Consider the following 20,178-nt stretch of genomic DNA (forward strand, 5'->3'; position numbering starts at 1 on the left):
GGAAGCTATCAATACAGCATTGTATGTTTACCAAGTTACAAAGTATTACAAAGTATTACAAAGTACATACTGGGGGAAGGTCATTGCCATTTAGAAGGTGAGGAAGTGCCATCCTACGCTCCCATTGCACCGATTCTCCATTGGAAATGTTACTTTCTGCATTGTGTTTCTTTTTTATTTTAAATATTTGTATTTTTTTACCACCAACTGGAAAGCTCTTATCTGTATTGAAATGAATAGACAATAAGAATGCGCTTATTATGAATAAACTTCCGTTAGGCAAAACCTGTGAAGGGGAGGTCCAGCATTACAGGAAACAGAGTGAGGTTCATACATTTCACTTTACATACCACACACAAGATATCAGCACTCAGCTACAGGAGATCAGAGAGAGAGAAGGCAACTGACTTGCATCATCGGGGTCTTCAACATTACAGCTCAGAGCTTATTCTCTGCATCAAAGCTCACCATGGGAATCTATTGGGTCCTTCTGGCTGTGTTCCATGTGGCTGTCCTCGCTTATACAGGTATGCTCTAAGTGTGTGTATGGATGTTAAATGTTATTTAAATAGTTAAACATTAATATGTCATTGGGCTTTGCATAGTATATAGAACCCTTTATGTCAGGTTACTGCACCAGTAGAGCTTACAGTCTAATTTCCATAGTGCAGTCATACAGCAGGTTCATCATTTTGGTTAGGAGGTATTTTGGCTGTGAGAGGGACGTAAAGAATCTGGGAAAAAGTTGCAAACCAACACGTGGAAAAACAGACTGCTCCCTGCAGATAAGCAGGGCCAGATTAAAAGCTTCATGTGCCTGGTGCTAAGGATTTTGGCGGGCCTTTTTATGAAAATAAATAAAATGAAAACGCAAACAATTTTTTGTTGAATTAAATTAAAGAGAGAGAGAGAGAGAGAGAGAGAGAGAGAGAGAGGTGTGTGTGTGGGGGGTGATAGCGAGATAGGGGGCTGAAAGAGACGGGAATGAGAGGGAGGGGAAAAGAGAGAGAAACAGGTCGAATGAGAGAGAGGGGGTGAGAAAAAGGGGAATAGAGAGAGAGGGTGGTAGGAAAGAGGGGGTTGAAGGGGGCAAGAGAGAGAGAGAGAGAATGGGGGATGAAGGGGGTGAGAGAGAGAACAGGCTGAAAGAGAGGGGATGAGAGAGAGAGAGAGAGGGGGCTGAGAGTGAGGGGATGAATCTGTGAGGGGCACAGCATAGTACATTACACGGGGGGGGGGGATAGCACAGTACATTACATGGTTGGCACTACACATTACATGGTGGATACATGGATACAGCACATTTAATGGTGGGCGAAGCACAGCACATTACATGGCGGGCACAGCACATTACACAGTTACATTATATGGTGGGCACAGCAGATGACATGGTTGGTACTGCACAACACAGCACATTGCATGGTGGGCACAACACAGCACATGCACACGGTGGGCACAGGACCTTATATGGTGGGCACAGCACATGGCATGGTGGGCACAGCTGAGCACATTACATGGTGGGCACTGCACATTACAAGTGGGCACTGCATAGCACATTATTTGGTGGGCACAGCATATTATATGGTGGGTACTGCACATGGCAGGGTGGACACTGCATAGCACATGACAAGGTGGGCACTGCATGACACCACATGATATGGTGGGCACTGCATGACACAGCACAGCACATTACATTGTGAGCACAGCAAATTAATTGGTGGACACCGCACATGACATGGTGAGCCCTGCACAGCACATTACATGGTGGGTACAGCACATTACATGGTAAGCACTGCATGGCGCAGCACATGACATGGTGGGCACAACACAGCACATGACATGGTGGGCACTGCACAGCAATTTACATGGTGGGCACTGCACATGACACGGTTGGCACTGCATGGCACAGCACATTACATGGTGGGTACAGCGTTACATGGTGGGCACTGCATGGCACAGCACATGACGTGGTGGGCACAGCGCATTATATGGTGGGCACTGAATGGCACAACACATTACATGGTGGGCACTGCATGGCATAGCACATTTCATAGTGGGCAATGCAACTGCACATTACATGTTAGGAACTGCACATGGCATGGTGGGCACTGCTGAACAGCCCAGAACATTGCAAAGTGAGCACAACATACTACATGCTGGGCACAACACATGGCAGGGTGGGCACAGCACATGGCATGGTGGGAACTGCACATGACATGGTGGGCACTGCATGGCACATCACATGACATGGTGGACACTGCAAATTACATAGCGGGCATTGCAAGGCACAGCACATGACATGGTGGGCACTGCACATTACATGGCGGGCACTGCAATGCACATGACATGGTGGGCACAGCACATTACATGGGGGCACTGTAATGCACAGCACATGACATAGTGGGCACAGCACATTACATGGGGCACTGCAATGCACATGACATGGTGGGCACAGCACATGACATGGTGGGCACTGCAAGGCACATGACATGACATGGTGGCCACAGCACATGACATGGTGGGCACTGCAAGGCACATGACATGACATGGTGGGCACTGCACGTGACATGGTGGGCACAAGAGAGCTCATTACATTGGGGGAAGCAGCAGTCTGTCCCCTAGCCAGGGGCGTAACTACCACCATAGCGACCCATGCGGGCGATATGGGGCCCGCAGCCGAGTGGGGCCCAGTGAGGATAAGAGTACCGCTGGCACAGTCTCCCAGCCAGGGGAAGATAGAGGAAAGGAAGAGGCGAGCTGTCCGTATCAGCAGAGAGCTGAATTGCCCGATGTAAGAGCTTTCATTAGAACTTCCAGTGTTCCCGGGGCTCACGTCACATAGCTCCACCTTTTGGCCCGGTGCCTTTGATAGACAGAACGCCGATCCAATGCGGGACATGTGACGTCATCAAAGGCGTCGGGCCAAGAGGTGGGGCTATGTGACGATGAGCCCCGGAAGGACAGGAAATTCAAATGAAAGCTATTACAGCGGGCAATCCCGCTCTCTGCTGATCCAGGTGGCTTGCCTCTTCCTCTGCATAGGTGGGGCTGTATGGGGCACAGGCAGACCAGGCTGTATTGGGCACAGGTCACGCTGTGTGGGGCACAGGTCACGCTGTATTGGGCACAGGTCACGCTGTATTGGGCACAGGTCACGCTGCATTGGGCACAGGTCACGCTGTATGTGGCACAGGTCACGCTGCATTGACACTAGGGCAGCTGTGTGGGGGGGGGGCTGTTTGCAGGGGGGCCCTATACAACATTTTGCTATGGGGCCCTGCTATTTCTAGTTACGCCCCTGCCCCTAGCACAATAAAACACCTCCCTAACAAATTTACTAACCTTATCTCAACATCATGTAAGATGTTCTTCCTCCCGGGCTCCTCCTGGTTAGGACAACATCAGCGCCCCTCCCCCATACAGCTCCCAGACACAGAGGATCTGTGTGAGTGTACAGATCCTGTGATAAGTCAGGCATCGGCAGAGACAGGACTCGGCTGCACTGACTAACACTTGTCTCCTCCATGTATGCAGTGCACAGTGGGGCTCCTCTTCCTTCAGGAAGGCACACAAATATTGATAAGCCACTGGCACGGGCCTATATTGAGGAAGGGCCCTGGAGCTGGAGCTCCACCAGCCCCTATGTTAATCCGGCCCTGCAGATAAGGTTCTTTTCATAGATGACTTCATATGTCCAGAGTGGCATGCCCAGGGCATTTTTTCAGCGGGAACCCGGGGGAACGCAGTTCCGGCACCTCCAGCACTGAATGTATGTAATGGCAAGGGGTGCTGGGGTGGGCTGGAGGGTCTTTTGTTGCTGGAGCGGATCTATTTTTGAGTGGCAGTCTATTGTTGCTGGTGGGTCAATTATTGCTGGAAGAGATCTACTATTGATGGAGGGGGTCTATTGTTGCTGGTGGGTCAATTATTGCTGGAAGAGATCTATTGATGGAGGGGGTCTATTGTTGCTGGTGGGTCAATTATTGCTGGAAGAGATCTACTATTGATGGAGGGGGTCTATTGTTGCTGGTGGGTCAATTATTGCTGGAAGAGATCTACTATTGATGGAGGGGGTCTATTGTTGCTGGCTGCTGGATAGTCTATTGATGCTGGCTGCTGGGAGATCTGTTGTTGCTGTTGGGTGGTATTTTGTTGTGGGGTCCATTGTTGCTAGGCGGGTCTATTGTTTCTGAGTGAATCTATTGCTGCTGGCTGTGCGGAATCTATTTTACTACTTTTCTTGCAATCATTAACAAATTTCATACAAATTACTTAGCACCACACAATTATACTTGGCTCTGTACTCTCTAAAAGGGGCAGGACTGAGAGGTGGGCAGGGGATGAAACCAAGGAACGGTGCTCAGAGGTGGGTAATGGGCGGAGATAAGAAGTGACTCAGAAGGGGCAGTTCCTGCACCTATTCTGAGAAAAAAAGCCCTGGGCATGACCAAGCAGGCCATACACCAAGGAAAGAAGAATGAAATGGCTGCACATCCAGAACTTCCAAATGCCTTTTATTTTGTTTCACAAAGATAAAACCAAAGACACCAAACAGTGGTCACGTAGACGTGTGTCACACATACATCTTGTGCTTAATCATTACAATGACTGAGATAACTGATAGATCTTAAATAGACCTCCCCAATGGCTACAGGTGTTCTGGGGCGGTGATAATCAGTGATGAGAACACAACTCGATCAATCACCAAACCTCAGCCCCAAAGAGCATGCAGGTAGAAACTTGAATAAAAACTCAAACTGAAGGTCCATGTTCCCATGTATACCAAAAGGTCCTGCATACACACAGGACCAACAGTCGCATGTAAACATTTATAAATAATACCGTACAGCAATAAAAACATTTGAAAAAGGAGAAAAACAAGAAATAAATATACATACATAAAACATGAAAAACTATCGACTTAATGAAAAATAATGATATACACATATGCACATATATGGCAATTAGGGTTGCAACTAACGATTATTTTCATAATCGATTAGTTGGCCGATTATTGTTTTGATTAATCAGGTAATAACCTTTAAAAAAAAAGTGTGGTGTATAATTTAGTTAATATGTAAAGTTAAAAAAAAGGCAATTTATTCCTAAATATCTGTATACGCAGTGGTAAATATAAATATATATATATATATGGTTAGGGAGTAAAATCTTTAATCCACTCTGAGAATAAAAGACAGAAGACATATACTCTATATACTGTTAGAGGTTAAATCTGGTAAATATCATCAGATCAAATTTTTTTATTTAAAGAAAAAAAAAGTTCTAGACAGTTTTGCAGATTTTCAAACAGAACTGTAATATTACATGGATTTCTGCAGCTTCTCCATTGAAGTATATTGAACCAAAAAAGCACCGTTTTGCATTGAAAAAGGTCCTTGACCCTTTCCAAATACACAGCAGCTGAAAAATGCATAGAGGTGAACGTTAAATGAACTGTAGTGCATTTCTGCAAAAAGCACCAAAAAAACACGTGAGTGGGAACCAGGCCTAAGACATTTAGTTACATATTAGTTAATAATAATAATTAGCCCTTCGTTTTTTTACTGTGCAACAGTGAAAGTAATATTTACAGTAGCGATTATTTGCTCTTTTTGTACTATAAAGGGCTAATTTTAGCCTTTTTTAACCCCATTATGTTACTGGCCGATTAATCGATTATGAAAATAGTAATCGATTAATTTCATAATCGATTAGTTGTTGATTAATCGATTAGTTGTTTCGGTTCTAATGGCAATAAACCAAACGTCCCATGTAGAGGTGTATGCATGTGCAGGCGCACATATCCATGTGCCCCCACACATGCACACAAAGGACGTGCATAGAAAATCATTTGCTAATCCATACTGGACCAATGAAGAATCCACAACGAAATGCACGTGTGTCCACATATATAAGCATGCATTATAGGATCCATAAAAACGCACCATGTCCCAGGATAAATGCAGACACAGTGCGACACCCGAATATTGGATCCATACATATGTAGCATGCAGTTACCAAGATGAATCCAGATGCAATGCGTCTTCATAAAAACACTTGCGATAGGAAATGATGAGGACTACTCTAAGATGCACATAAAAAAATAATTTAGTTGTGTTCTCATCACTGATTATCACCGCCCCCACCTGTAACTATTGGGGAGGTCTATTTAAGATCTATCACTTATCTCAGTCATTGTAATGATTAAGCACAAGATGTATGTGTGAAACGCGTCTATGTGACCACAGTTTGGTGTCTTTGGTGTTATCTTTGTGAAACAAAATAAAAGGCAATCTCAAGTTCTAGATGTGCAGCCATTTCTTTCTTCTTTCCACGTTTCCCACGGAGGTGGGCCGGGGCTAGCACTCTGCAAGATACTCCAATCAGCCTCATCTCTATACACCTGGAGCAGCAGTTCTTTTTCTTGTATACAGGCCATACACCAAGCTAATTTTATCTGGTTCTCAATGAACTGGGCGAAATTTGATCAATGAGTGGCCCTTTTAGCAAATCAAAGAAGCCAGGCAGAAAATTATCAGTCAAACCGCTCATGCGTCCAATCAGATGCAGGCAATGGTTGTGAATTCTGAGTCTGGTGGCACCGGCTGTCGGGATACAATGGCGGCAACAGAAGATTTATCCATCCACCTTGTTTAGTGTGAATGGGGGGATCTATTAGGCTGGGTTCATATATGTGCCGCCACGGGTTCCAGCCTGGGGTCCGGTGCATTTCTGTTGACCGGTTCAGGTGCAATTCAGGTCAGAAGTTTTGCTTGAATTCACACCTGAACTGGACCCAAAAACGCACTACGGCCACCCCGGACCTGTGTGAACCGACTCCATTGAAAGCCAGTCACACTCGCATGTCTTGCGAATTGGATGAAGTGAAAACCGCATCAAATTTGCATATATGTGAATCCAACCTTACATTTTTTCATCAAGACCATAAACGAAATAAAAGAAATGTATGGGTATATGGTCAACTCTAGCATGCTGCCCGGTGCGTGAATAATGGTTACAAAAGAATCCCAGATTTAAAATAACTTTACTGGGGGTTTAACTTTGTCTTCCACTAAGTATACCGTATATATACTGTAGACATTAAGTATATATCCAGTCCTCACACTGTTCTGCTCAGAAGAATACTCTGCTCATTTTTAAATGAGTTCCCTGGCACCTTTTCCTGCTGAGCTGATCTGTCTATATGGTTACACCATCAATATCTATTTACACTTTTTTTGGGCTAAGCTGAAAGTCTGGGCTGGGGTAAGATAATGATCAAATTTGTAAATAGCTTTCATTAGCTCTTCTGTTCCATGATGCTCATAAAAGTTCATAAAGGTTCTACTGTGCTGAGGGCATACGTTTTCTGCCGCGTGGGAACTGTAGAAACAATGAAATGACTCATCTGTAAGATGTGTGACCCTGCGCCAAAAATATACCAACGGAATAAACTAGAAGTGACAAAAAACGAAACAAAGCAAAAAGAAATTCAAAAAGCAAAATAAAATTTGCATTCTGTTTGAGCTGCTGCGGATCTCCTAATGTGCGATACCAAAACACAGTGAACAAAATATACTAATACAGAAACCGTGCCGCTCTTTTTTTACAATAAAAAAGAACATAATAACTATGCAAAATGTGACATATACATAGTCCTTGAAAAAAAAAATAGATCCAAAGTCCCATATCTCTGTGTGATAATATAAAGTTTATATGAAGACAAAGCAGGTGCCTCAATCTCAGGTGCTCTCAGGTGTCCCGACATTGACTGGACTCACTTACCATAAGGTATTGATCTACTATTGCTAGATAGGTCAATGAACGCTTTTTTGGTGTACTTGTGCTTTAATCTTTTAGCTCTCAGAGCTTTGGGTCTTCTACTTGCAAAGTACCACCGCTCAGGTAATAAAATATCAGGGGAGAGGTCTCATAGCCTAAAACTATCAATTTATTAAAAAGACATATATACAGATACATTAAACTTACATTTTTCAGGTGCCAATGACAACTGGCACCAAGTGTATGCAGCTTATATGGGGAATCAGTGGCTGACGCTGCCCCGATTCCCAGAAGCTACGTATGTTCCAACCTAAAAAAGCGTGCATTGACCTATCCAATAGTAGGTCGATACCCTATGGTGAGTGTCAGTCTATGTGGGGACGCCAGAGAGAACCTGTTTTGTCTTTATATACAGTGACTTGAACAAGTATTCATACCCCTTGAAATTTTCCACAATTTGTCATGTTACAACCAAAAACAAATGTACTTTATTGGGATTTTATGTGATAGACCAAAACAAAGTGACACATAATTGTGAAGTGGAAGGAAAATGATAAACGGTTTTCAAAATGTTTACAAATAAATATATGTAAAGTGTGGCGTGCATTTGTATTCTGCCCCACCTTTTGCTACAATTACAGTCTTTTTGGGGATGTCTCTACCAGCTTTGCACATCTAGAGAGTGAAATTTTTGCCCATTCTTCTTTGCAAAATAGCTCTAGCTATTGGATAGAAAGTGTCTGAACAGCAACTTTCTCGTCTTGCCACAGATTCTCAATTGGATTTAGGTCTGGACTTTGACTGGTCTATTCTAACATATGAATATGCTTTGATCTAAACCATTCCATTGTAGCCCTATTTACTAATTAGGTGACCTCTGAAGGCAATTGGTTCCACAAGATTTTATTTAGGGGTATCAGAGTAAAGGGGGGCTGAATACAAATGCATGCCACACTTTTCAGATATTTATTTGTAAAAGATTTTGAAAACATTTATCTTTTTCCTTCCACTTCACAATTACGTGCCACTTTGTGTTGGCCTATCATATAAAATACCTTTATATATTTTTGGTTGTAAGATGACAAAAATGTGGAAAATTTCAAGGGGTATGAATACATTTTCAAGGCACTGTAAGCACAAGCACTTTATATTATCACACAGAGATATGGGACTTTGGATCTAATTTTTTTCTTGTCAAAAGAAGTTTATTGAGTATACAATGTTATACAGATACATAAAGTAAGTTTAGAAGGATCTATAAAGTAAGCTCATTGTTTTACAGTAGGGTTTATATAGGTAAATATCATGAAATTTCAAATATTAAACATTGGGTTCACGTAAACCTAAATTAAAGATATATATCATTTCCTTAGTTACTTTTGTAGGTATTTAAATGATTTATACCTACTATACATATTGTTTACAAGTAGAGTGTATATAGGTCAAATAAATTCTGATAATGAGCTTTAATCGTAAGGTGGAGAAAAGGAAAGAGAAAGAAGAAAAAGGGTTGAAAGGTAGAGGTATGGTCCACAGGGTTGTCCCGCTCGTCAGTTTATTATTCTTTTTAGTTCTCTTTGAAGCCTTAGAATGGGTGTCTCTGTAAGTCATTTAATCTGTTACCATGGCAACAGGACAGAGTCATTGAAGTTTGACAGGAACTGTTGTTTTATCCAAGGATGCCAAAGTTTTTCAAATTTTGGAATTTGATTTTGATCGATGGCTACCATCTTAGCATGGGACATTGTATTATTCATTCTGTGAATTGTTTCTGCTAGTACCAATGTAGGAGATTTCCATGCCTTGGCCACTGTTTGTTTTGCAGCCGTTATTAGTTGGATCATAAGTTTGAATTGAGAGAGTGTTAACCATTCCGGTTTTAGATTAAGTAAAGTTAAATATGGATCTGGTTGTATTATTTTTTTAAATATTTTAGATGCAATCACGAAGACTTCCTTCCAGAAGGTTTGGATTACTGGGCACGTCCACCATATGTGTAAATATGTGCCTATTTCTGGGCATCCTCGAAAACAAAGAGCTGAGGTATTAGGTGAATATTTTGCCACTCTAGCGGGTACAAGGTACCAGCGAGTTAGGACTTTATAATTTGTCTCCAGTGCTAAGATGTTGGGTGAAGATGACTTAGATGTGAGCCATATGTTAGACCAGTCTGTGTCTTCTAAAGTTCGTCCCAGGTCCTCCTCCCACCTCTGAACGTAAGAGGGTCTATTAAGATTTGCTACTCCATATAATTGATTATAAAGTGATGAAATTGTACCTTTAGCAAATGGATCTTTTGTACAGATTGATTCAAAAATGGATAATTGGGATAATGGTGTATCCCCCTTTAGGAATGGTGTATAGAAATTTTTGATTTGGAGATATCTAAATATCTCAGAGTTTGGTAGATCATATTTTTCTCTAAGCGATGGGAATGAAAGGAATGATTTAGATGCTATGAAGTCATTTAGTGTCTGAATGCCTGATGTTGTCCAAGCTTTAAAAGAATTTGGGTAGATCCATGCCGGATAAAAGGCCGGATTTCTGATAAAAGAAAGGAGAGGATTGTGTGGAGATTGTAACTGATATTTGGTTTTTAGTTTATCCCAGAGAGATAAGAAGTGTTTAGTTATGGGATTATGAATTTTAAAGCAGTCTTTAGGATCAAGCCATAATAAATTTGATATTAATAGAGGGTCATTTTCTGAAGCCTCTATAAATACCCATAAAGGGATTTCCTGTTTTGCATGGTATTTGGACAGACTGGCCAAATGTGCCGCTCTGTAGTAGTTAGTAAAATTAGGGTATCCCAGGCCTCCTTTATTTTTGGGAAGATGTAGTGTGTGTATAGGTGGTTTAGAAGAGCCCCATATAAACGAAGTTGCTCTTTTTTGTATTATTCTCAAAAAATAGGAAGGAATTGGAATAGGGAGGACTCTGAATAGATAAAGCAATTTGGGTAGAATAGTCATTTTGATTGCATTAATCTTCCCCATCCAGGATAAAGGAAGTTGCGACCATTGTTTTATTAGATTTGTGATCTGTCTTAATACAGGAGGATAATTGGTTGAGAACAAGTCAGAATGAGAGGCTGTTAAATGAATTCCAAGATATGGGATTGATTTTTCTGCCCATGTGAATGGGAGTGCAGCCCTAGCCGGGATCAATTCCATGTTTGTGAGTGAAATATTAAGCACTAGGCATTTCTTAGGATTAATCATAAGGCCGGATAGGGCTGCAAATCCATCAAGAGCTGGTATTAAGTTAGGACCAGAGACCTGTGGTGATGATAGAAAAAGTAATATATCGTCTGCAAATATACATAATTTGTGTGTAATACCTCCTACTTCAATGCCAGTTATAGTTTGGTTTGTTCTGATATATTGGGCCATGGGTTCGAGTATAAGGGCAAATAATAAGGGAGATAATGGGCAACCCTGTCGGGTACCTCTTTCGATATTAACCACTTGCCGACCGCCGCACGACTATATACGTCGGCAGAATGGCACGGGCAGGCAAAAGGACGTGTATGTACGTCCTTGCCTGCCCGCGGGTGGGGGGTCCGATCGGACCCCCCCCGGTGCCTGCGGCGGTCGGCAAATCTTCCCCGGCGATCGGAGGTGAGGGGGAGGCCATCCATTCGTGGCCCCCCCCCTCGCGATCGCTCTCAGCCAATGGGATCATTTCCCTGCCTCTGTATTGTACACAGAGGCAGAGGAAATGATGTCATCTCTCCTCGGCTCGGTATTTTCCGTTCCGGGCCGAGGAGAGAAGACTGCAATGTAAGTGCACAACACACACACACACAGTAGAACATGCCAGGCACACAAAACACCCCGATCCCCCCCCCGATCGCCCCCGATCCCCCCCCCAATCACCCCCCCCTGTCACAAACTGACACCAAGCAGGTTTTTTTTTTTTTTTTTTTTCTGATTACTGCATGGTGTCAGTTTGTGACAGTTACAGTGTCAGGGCAGTGAGTGTTAGGCCCCCTGTAGGTCTAGGGTACCCCCCTAACCCCCCCTAATAAAGTTTTAACCCCTTGATCACCCCCTGTCACCAGTGTCGCTAAGCGATCATTTTTCTGATCGCTGTATTAGTGTCGCTGGTGACGCTAGTTAGGGACGTAAATATTTAGGTTCGCCGTCAGCGTTTTATAGCGACAGTGACCCCCATATACTACCTAATAAATGTTTTAACCCCTTGATTGCCCCCTAGTTAACCCTTTCACCACTGATCACCGTATAAGTGTTACGGGTGACGCTGGTTAGTTTGTTTATTTTTTATAGTGTCAGGGCACCCGCCGTTTATTACCGAATAAAGATTTAGCCCCCTGATCACCCGACGGTGATATGCGTCGCCCCAGGCAGCGTCAGATTAGCGCCAGTACCGCTAACACCCACGCACGCAGCATACGCCTCCCTTAGTGGTATAGTATCTGTACGGATCAATATCTGATCCGATCAGATCTATACTAGCGTCCCCAGCAGTTTAGGGTTCCCAAAAACACAGTGTTAGCGGGATCAGCCCAGATACCCGCTAGCACCTGCATTTTGCCCCTCCGCCCAGCTCGGCCCAGCCCACCCAAGTGCAGTATCGATCGATCACTGTCACTTACAAAACACTAAACGCATAACTGCAGCGTTCGCAGAGTCAGGCCTGATCCCTGCGATCGCTAACAGTTTTTTTGGTAGCATTTTGGTGAAATGGCAAGCACCAGCCCCAGGCAGCGTCAGGTTAGTGCCAGTACCGCTAACACCCACGCACGCACCGTACACCTCCCTTAGTGGTATAGTATCTGAACGGATCAATATCTGATCCGATCAGATCTATACTAGCGTCCCCAGCAGTTTAGGGTTCCCAAAAACGCAGTGTTAGCGGGATCAACCCAGATACCTGCTAGCACCTGTGTTTTGCCCCTCCGCCCGGCCCAGCCCAGCCCACCCAGGTGCAGTATCGATCGATCACTGTCACTTACAAAACACTAAACGCATAACTGCAGCGTTCGCAGAGTCAGGCCTGATCCCTGCGATCGCTAACAGTTTTTTTTGGTAGCGTTTTGGTGAACTGGCAAGCACAGCCCCAGGCAGCGTCAGGTTAGTGCCAGTAGCGCTAACACCCACGCACGCACCGTACACCTCCCTTAGTGGTATAGTATCTGAACTGATCAATATCTGATCCGATCAGATCTATACTGGCGTCCCCAGCAGTTTAGGGTTCCCAAAAACGCAGTGTTAGCGGGATCAACCCAGATACCTGCTAGCACCTGCGTTTTGCCCCTCCGCCCGGCCCAGCCCAGCCCACCCAAGTGCAGTATCGATCGATCACTGTCACTTACAAAACACTAAATGCATAACTGCAGCGTTCGCAGAGTCAGGCCTGATCCCTGCGATCGTTAACAGTTTTTTTGGTAGCGTTTTGGTGAACTGGCAAGCGCCAGCGGCCTAGTACACCCCGGTCGTAGTCAAACCAGCACTGCAGTAACACTTGGTGACGTGGCGAGTCCCATAAGTGCAGTTCAAGCTGGTGAGGTGGCAAGCACAAATAGTGTCCCGCTGCCACCAAGAAGACAAACACAGGCCCGTCATGCCCATATTGCCCTTCCTGCTGCATTCGCCAATCCTAATTGGGAACCCACCACTTCTGCAGCGCCCGTACTTCCCCCATTCACATCCCCAACCAAATGCAGTCGGCTGCATGAGAGGCATTTTTATGTCCTCCCGAGTACCCCTACCCAACGAACCCCCCCAAAAAAGATGTTGTGTCTGCAGCAAGCGCGGATATAGACGTGACACCCGCTATTATTGTCCCTCCTGTCCTGACAATCCTGGTCTTTGCATTGGTGAATGTTTTGAACGCTACCATTCACTAGTTGAGTATTAGCGTAGGGTACAGCATTGCACAGACTAGGACACACTTTCACAGGGTCTCCCAAGATGCCATCGCATTTTGAGAGACCCGAACCTGGAACCGGTTACAGTTATAAAAGTTACAGTTACAAAAAAAGTGTAAAAAAAAAAAAAAAAACACAAACAAAAATATAAAATAAAAAATAATAGTTGTAGTTTTATTGTTCTCTCTCTATTCTCTCTCTCTCTCTCTCTATTCTCTCTATTGTTCTGCTCTTTTTTACTGTATTCTATTCTGCAATGTTTTATTGTTATTATGTTTTATCATGTTTGCTTTTCAGGTCTGCAATTTTTTATACTTTACTGTTTACTGTGCTTTATTGTTAACCATATTTTTGTCTTCAGGTACAGCATTCACGACTTTGAGTGGTTATACCAGAATGATGCCTGCAGGTTTAGGTATCATCTTGGTATCATTCTTTTCAGCCAGCGGTCGGCTTTCATGTAAAAGCAATCCTAGCGGCTAATTAGCCTCTAGACTGCTTTTACAAGCAGTGGGAGAGAATGCCCCCCCCCCCACCGTCTTCCGTGTTTTTCTCTGGCTCTCCTGTCTCAACAGGGAACCTGAGAATGCAGCCGGTGATTCAACCAGCTGACCATAGAGCTGATCAGAGACCAGAGTGGCTCCAAACATCTCTATGGCCTAAGAAACCGGAAGCTACGAGCATTTTATGACTTAGATTTCGCCGGATGTAAATAGCGCCATTGGGAAATTGGGAAAGCATTTTATCATACCGATCTTGGTGTGGTCAGATGCTTTGAGGGCAGAGGAGAAATCTAGGGTCTAATAGACCCCAATTTTTTCAAAAAAGAGTACCTGTCACTACCTATTGCTATCATAGGGGATATTTACATTCCCTGAGATAACAATAAAAATGATTAAAAAAAAAAAAAAAATGAAAGGAACAGTTTTAAAATAAGATAAAAAAGCAAAAAAATAATAAAGAAAAAAAAAAAAAAAAAAAAAGCACCCCTGTCCCCCCTGCTCTCGCGCTAAGGCGAACGCAAGCGTCGGTCTGGCGTCAAATGTAAACAGCAATTGCACCATGCATGTGAGGTATCACCGCGACGGTCAGATCGAGTGCAGTAATTTTAGCAGTAGACCTCCTCTGTAAATCTAAAGTGGTAACCTGTAAAGGCTTTTAAAGGCTTTTAAAAATGTATTTATTTTGTTGTCACTGCACGTTTGTGCGCAATTGTAAAGCATGTCATGTTTGGTATCCATGTACTCGGCCTAAGATCATCTTTTTTATTTCATCAAACATTTGGGCAATATAGTGTGTTTTAGTGCATTAAAATGTAAAAAAGTGTGTTTTTTCCCCAAAAAATGCGTTTGAAAAATCGCTGCGCAAATACTGTGTGAAAAAAAAAAATAAAACACCCACCATTTTAATCTGTAGGGCATTTGCTTTAAAAAAATATATAATGTGTGGGGGTTCAAAGTAATTTTCTTGCAAAAAAAAAATAATTTTTTCATGTAATCAAAAAGTGTCAGAAAGGGCTTTGTCTTCAAGTGGTTAGAAGAGTGGGTGATGTGTGACATAAGCTTCTAAATGTTGTGCATAAAATGCCAGGACAGTTCAAACCCCCCCAAATGACCCCATTTTGGAAAGTAGACACCCCAAGCTATTTGCTGAGAGGCATGTCGAGTCCATGGAATATTTTATATTGTGACACAAGTTGCGGGAAAGAGACAAATTATTATTATTTTTTTTTTTTTTGCACAAAGTTGTCACTAAATTATATATTGCTCAAACATGCCATGGGAATATGTGAAATTACACCCCAAAATACATTCTGTTGCTTCTCCTGAGTACGGGGATACCACATGTGTGAGACTTTTTGGGAGCCTAGCCACGTATGGGACCCCGAAAACCAAGCACCGCCTTCAGGCTTTCTAAGGGCGTAAATTTTTGATTTCACTCTTCACTGCCTATCACAGTCTCGGAGGCCATGGAATGCCCAGGTGGCACAAACCCCCCCCAAATGACCCCATTTTGGAAAGTAGACACCCCAAGCTATTTGCTGAGAGGTATAGTGAGTATTTTGCAGACCTCACTTTTTGTCACAAAGTTTTGAAAATTAAAAAAAGAAAAAAAAAATTTTTTTTTTTGTCTTTCTTCATTTTCAAAAACAAATGAGAGCTGCAAAATACTCACCATGCCTCTCAGCAAATAGCTTGGGGTGTCTACTTTCCAAAATGGGGTCATTTGGGGGGGGTTTGTGCCACCTGGGCATTCCATGGCCTCCGAAACTGTGATAGGCAGTGAAGAGTGAAATCAAAAATGTACACCCTTAGAAATCCTGAAGGCGGTGATTGGTTTTCGGGGTCCCGTACGCGGCTAGGCTCCTAAAAAGTCCCACACATGTGGTATCCCCGTACTCAAGAGAAGCAGCAGAATGTATTTTGGGGTGCAATTCCACATATGCCCATGACCTGTGTGAGCAATATATCATTTAGTGACAACTTTGTGCAAAAAAAAATAAATTGTCACTTTCCCGCAACTTGTGTCAAAATATAAAATATTCCATGGACTCAACATGCCTCTCAGCAAATAGCTTGGGGTGTCTACTTTCCAAAATGGGGTCATTTGGGGGGGGTTTGTGCCATCTGGGCATTTTATGGCCCTCAAAACTGTGATAGGTAGTGAGGAGTAAAATCAAAAATGTACGCCCTTAGAAATCCTGAAGGCAGTGATTGGTTTTCGGGGCCCCGTATGCGGCTAGGCTCCCAAAAAGTCCCACACATGTGGTATCCCCATACTCAGGAGAAGCAGCTAAATGTATTTTGGGGTGCAATTCCACATATGCCCATGGCCTGTGTGAGCAATATATAATTTAGTGACAACTTTTTGTAATTTTTTTTTTTTTTTTTTTTCATTATTCAATCACTTGGGACAAAAAAAATGAATATTCAATGGGCTCAACATGCCTCTCAGCAATTTCCTTGGGGTGTCTACTTTCCAAAATGGGGTCATTTGTGGGGGTTTTGTACTGCCCTGTCATTTTAGCACCTCAAGAAATGACATAGGCAGTCATAAATTAAAGACTGTGTAAATTCCAGAAAATGTACCCTAGTTTGTAGGTGCTATAACTTTTGCGCAAACCAATAAATATACACTTATTGACATTTTTTTTACCAAAGACATGTGGCCAAATACATTTTGGCCTAAATGTATGACTAAAATTGAGTTTATTGGATTTTTTTTAGAACAAAAAGTAGAAAATATCATTTTTTTTCAAAATTTTCGGTCTTTTTCCGTGTATAGCGCAAAAAATAAAAACGGCAGAGGTGATCAAATACCATCAAAAGAAAGCTCTATTTGTGGGAAGAAAAGGACGCAAATTTCGTTTGGTTACAGCATTGCATGACCGCGCAATTAGCAGTTAAAGCGACGCAGTGCCAAATTGTAAAAAGTGCTCTGGTCAGGAAGGGGGTAAATCCTTCCGGGGCTGAAGTGGTTAAAGGCTTCAGATTTGTATCCAGCATATTTTATATAGGCTTTGGGTTTATTATATAATGCTTTGATCCATGTTAAAAAGTGGGGTCCAAAACCCCATTTTTGTAATGAATATTGCATATATTGCCAGGATACTGTGTCAAATGCCCTCTTAATATCGAGAGATAGAAAACATAAAGGGATTTTCCGTTTTTTAGCAATATGTGCCAATAACACTGCCCTGCGTATATTATCGCCTGCCTGTCTATTTGGCATGAAGCCTACTTGATCTCTATGTATTAATTTTCCTATAATGCTATTGAGGCGTTTTGCTATTATTTTTGCTAATAATTTAATATCGAGGTTTAACAGAGAGATAGGCCGATAATTCACACAGGAAGTATCATCAGAAAGGGGTTTTGGGATCATACAAACAATTGCCATTAGTGTTTCTTGCCGAAAAGAATGTCCATCTAGAAGTTTGTTAAAAGTTTCAGTGAGAATGGGAGAGAGTAATTCTGAGAATGTTTTATAGTATAAAGCCGAGTAGCCGTCTGGGCTTGGTCTTTTGTTAAGTTTTAGGTCTTTTATGGCGTTAGCAACTTCATCTATAGTTATAGGCTCATCCAAACTGCTTTTTTGATTCTGAGATAACTCAGGTAAGGTTATTTTTGAGAAGAAGGATTCAGCCTCTGTAGGATTAAATTCATTGTTTGTCTTGTATAAAGTTGCGAGATGTGAGTGAAATTTATGGACTATTTTAACTGGATTACAAGTGTAAACATTTTTTGATAATTTCAAACGTATTGGTTTGAAAGATTTGTTAGTTGAATTTAATGCCCGAGCCAAATATGTACCTGGTTTGTTTGTATTCATGTAGAAATTGTGTTTGGAGCGTTTGAGGGATTTATCAACTGACTCAGTGAGAAATAGATCGTATTCCAATCTAGATTTTTCCAGATGAGATTTTGTACTCTGAGATGGATTATCTTGAAATGATATGTAGGCTGCATTAAAATTGAGTTCTAGTTTTTTTGCTAGATTTTTGCGTTCCCGTTTAAAAAGTGCCATTTGTCTTTGTATTGCACCACGCAAGACAGGCTTATGAGCTTCCCACAGTGTTATTGGGGAGATGTCTGTTGTATTATTAATTGATATGTATTCCTTTAAAGCTTGTTCAATGGCCATCTGATGTAGTGGGTGTTTGAGCATTATGTCCGGTAAGTACCACGTTGGGTCATGCGCTTTTGGTATGGCTGAGGCTATAGTAGTGTATACTGCATTATGGTCAGACCACGGAATCGGAATTATATCTGATGCAATAATTTCTGGTATCATTCCTATTGTTAGAAAAATATGATCTATTCTGGTGAAGGTTTGATGAGGGTGCGAGAAATAAGTGAATTTCTTTTTCATTGGGTTACTTTCTCTCCACGAATCTACCAGATTGTATTTGGAAAGAAGTTGAGAAAAAGGTAATCTAGAGGTTATTTTGGATGGTGTAAAAGGTGATTTATCTAGAAATGGGAGGAGGACCTGGTTCGAATCCCCACACATTATCACTGTTCCTATTTTGTGTGTATTAATCACTTGTAATATATGTGAGAGGAATGGTGTAGGTTGTTTGTTAGGAGCGTAGTAGGAAATCACCGTGATTGCTGTATCCATTATATAACCCATGAGTATCAGGTATCTACCTTCTGGGTCTTTAATTTCTGATGATAAGGTGAATGGTGTGGATCGGTGAAATGCAATTAGAGTTCCCCTTTGCTTGGTACAGGCAGAAGCCGTGTAAATTTGTTGATAAAAAGGAGAAATATATTTTGGAGTAGAATCTTTGGTGAAGTGTGTTTCTTGGAGGCATACTATGTGAGCCTTCTTGTTATGGAAAGTACGGAAGGCTTTGGTCCTTTTTTGAGGGACATTTATTCCCTGAACATTCAGGGAAAGTATATTCAGTGGTGCCATGGCAATAGATCAAATAGTTTTGACTTACTTTTTGTTATGCAGAGCTGACTGCGCAGATCAACCTGTGTGGACTGAAGAGATGAATAGATAGAAAAGAAACCAGTGAATTCTGGAGTAAAGAGTAAACAAAAAACATATGAGATTAGATGATACATTGTATAAATTATTTTTTGCAAGTAATCACAATTTACCCGTGAAAGAGAATAAATATCTCTCTCAGGGGAATAAGTGCCTTTGTCACACTCCCACATAATATGGTTGGGAGAATGAGGAGGGCTAATGGGGGTACACGGATCTTCCGCTTACAGGAGAGAAGTGCTATGTCAAAAGACATCAAAATGATGTTTCATTAGTTGGAGTGCAGAATATAGTTTTTGTTGAAATTATTTATTCCAGGGTGGTTGTATATGGTTAGTCTTGCCCTAGGCTAAATAATTCAGTTAGAAAGGTACTGTTAATAACTTTGGTATTGATGAAGATAGTTTGAATTATTTTGGGATTTTAACCCTTTTAGAGTAAACAATTACATATTTTATTCATATGTAACTGTTTAGATATGTTAACTCATAAAATTGAGGTTGTATTGCTTCAGATTAGAATAAACAAAAACATAATTCTAGGAACTAGTAGTAGTAATAATATATTTGTTTTAAGAAAAGAAAGAAAAGAAAAAAAAAAAAAGCTTCCATTACTTCTGGATTATTGAACATATTTGTCCTAAAAAGTAATAAATCTATTGTTATTACCTGATAATATATAACTGAACAAGAATTTCCTTATTTCACTTATATATTCTAAGGCTATATGAATCAGAAGTAATAAGAAATATAACTGGAATGTAACATGGTCCCACACAGTGTGTGACTATCAGAATGCAGTTACATTCAGTTATAAATATAGTTTTTTTATAGAGAACCATCTCTTAGTATAATAAATGAAGAGATATCAGGAATTAGTATGTCAGTCCATTGAACCTTCTTGGTCCATGGATGATGTGGCATAACGGCCTCTTTTGTGAGAATGATGATTCCCATTTTGTTCTGGAATTTTCTGGGTGCTGCCTGAAGGTGAAGATGATG

General features: G+C 41.8%; 1 protein-coding gene across 1 annotated transcript in view; it reads left to right on the plus strand.

Moving 5' to 3' along the window:
* The first annotated feature begins 283 nt into the window (after window positions 1-283).
* The window catches only part of LOC141133281 (intercellular adhesion molecule 1-like), a 109,868-nt gene continuing 89,973 nt past the window's right edge, over window positions 284-20,178 (plus strand). The window contains exon 1 of the mRNA XM_073622555.1: window positions 284-527. Coding sequence (XP_073478656.1) covers window positions 470-527 — 58 coding nt within the window. The 5' untranslated portion in view covers window positions 284-469. The remainder of the gene's footprint in view (window positions 528-20,178) is intronic.

The sequence above is a fragment of the Aquarana catesbeiana genome, linkage group LG03, assembly GCF_042186555.1.
Source record: "Aquarana catesbeiana isolate 2022-GZ linkage group LG03, ASM4218655v1, whole genome shotgun sequence".
Lineage (NCBI taxonomy): Eukaryota > Metazoa > Chordata > Amphibia > Anura > Ranidae > Aquarana > Aquarana catesbeiana.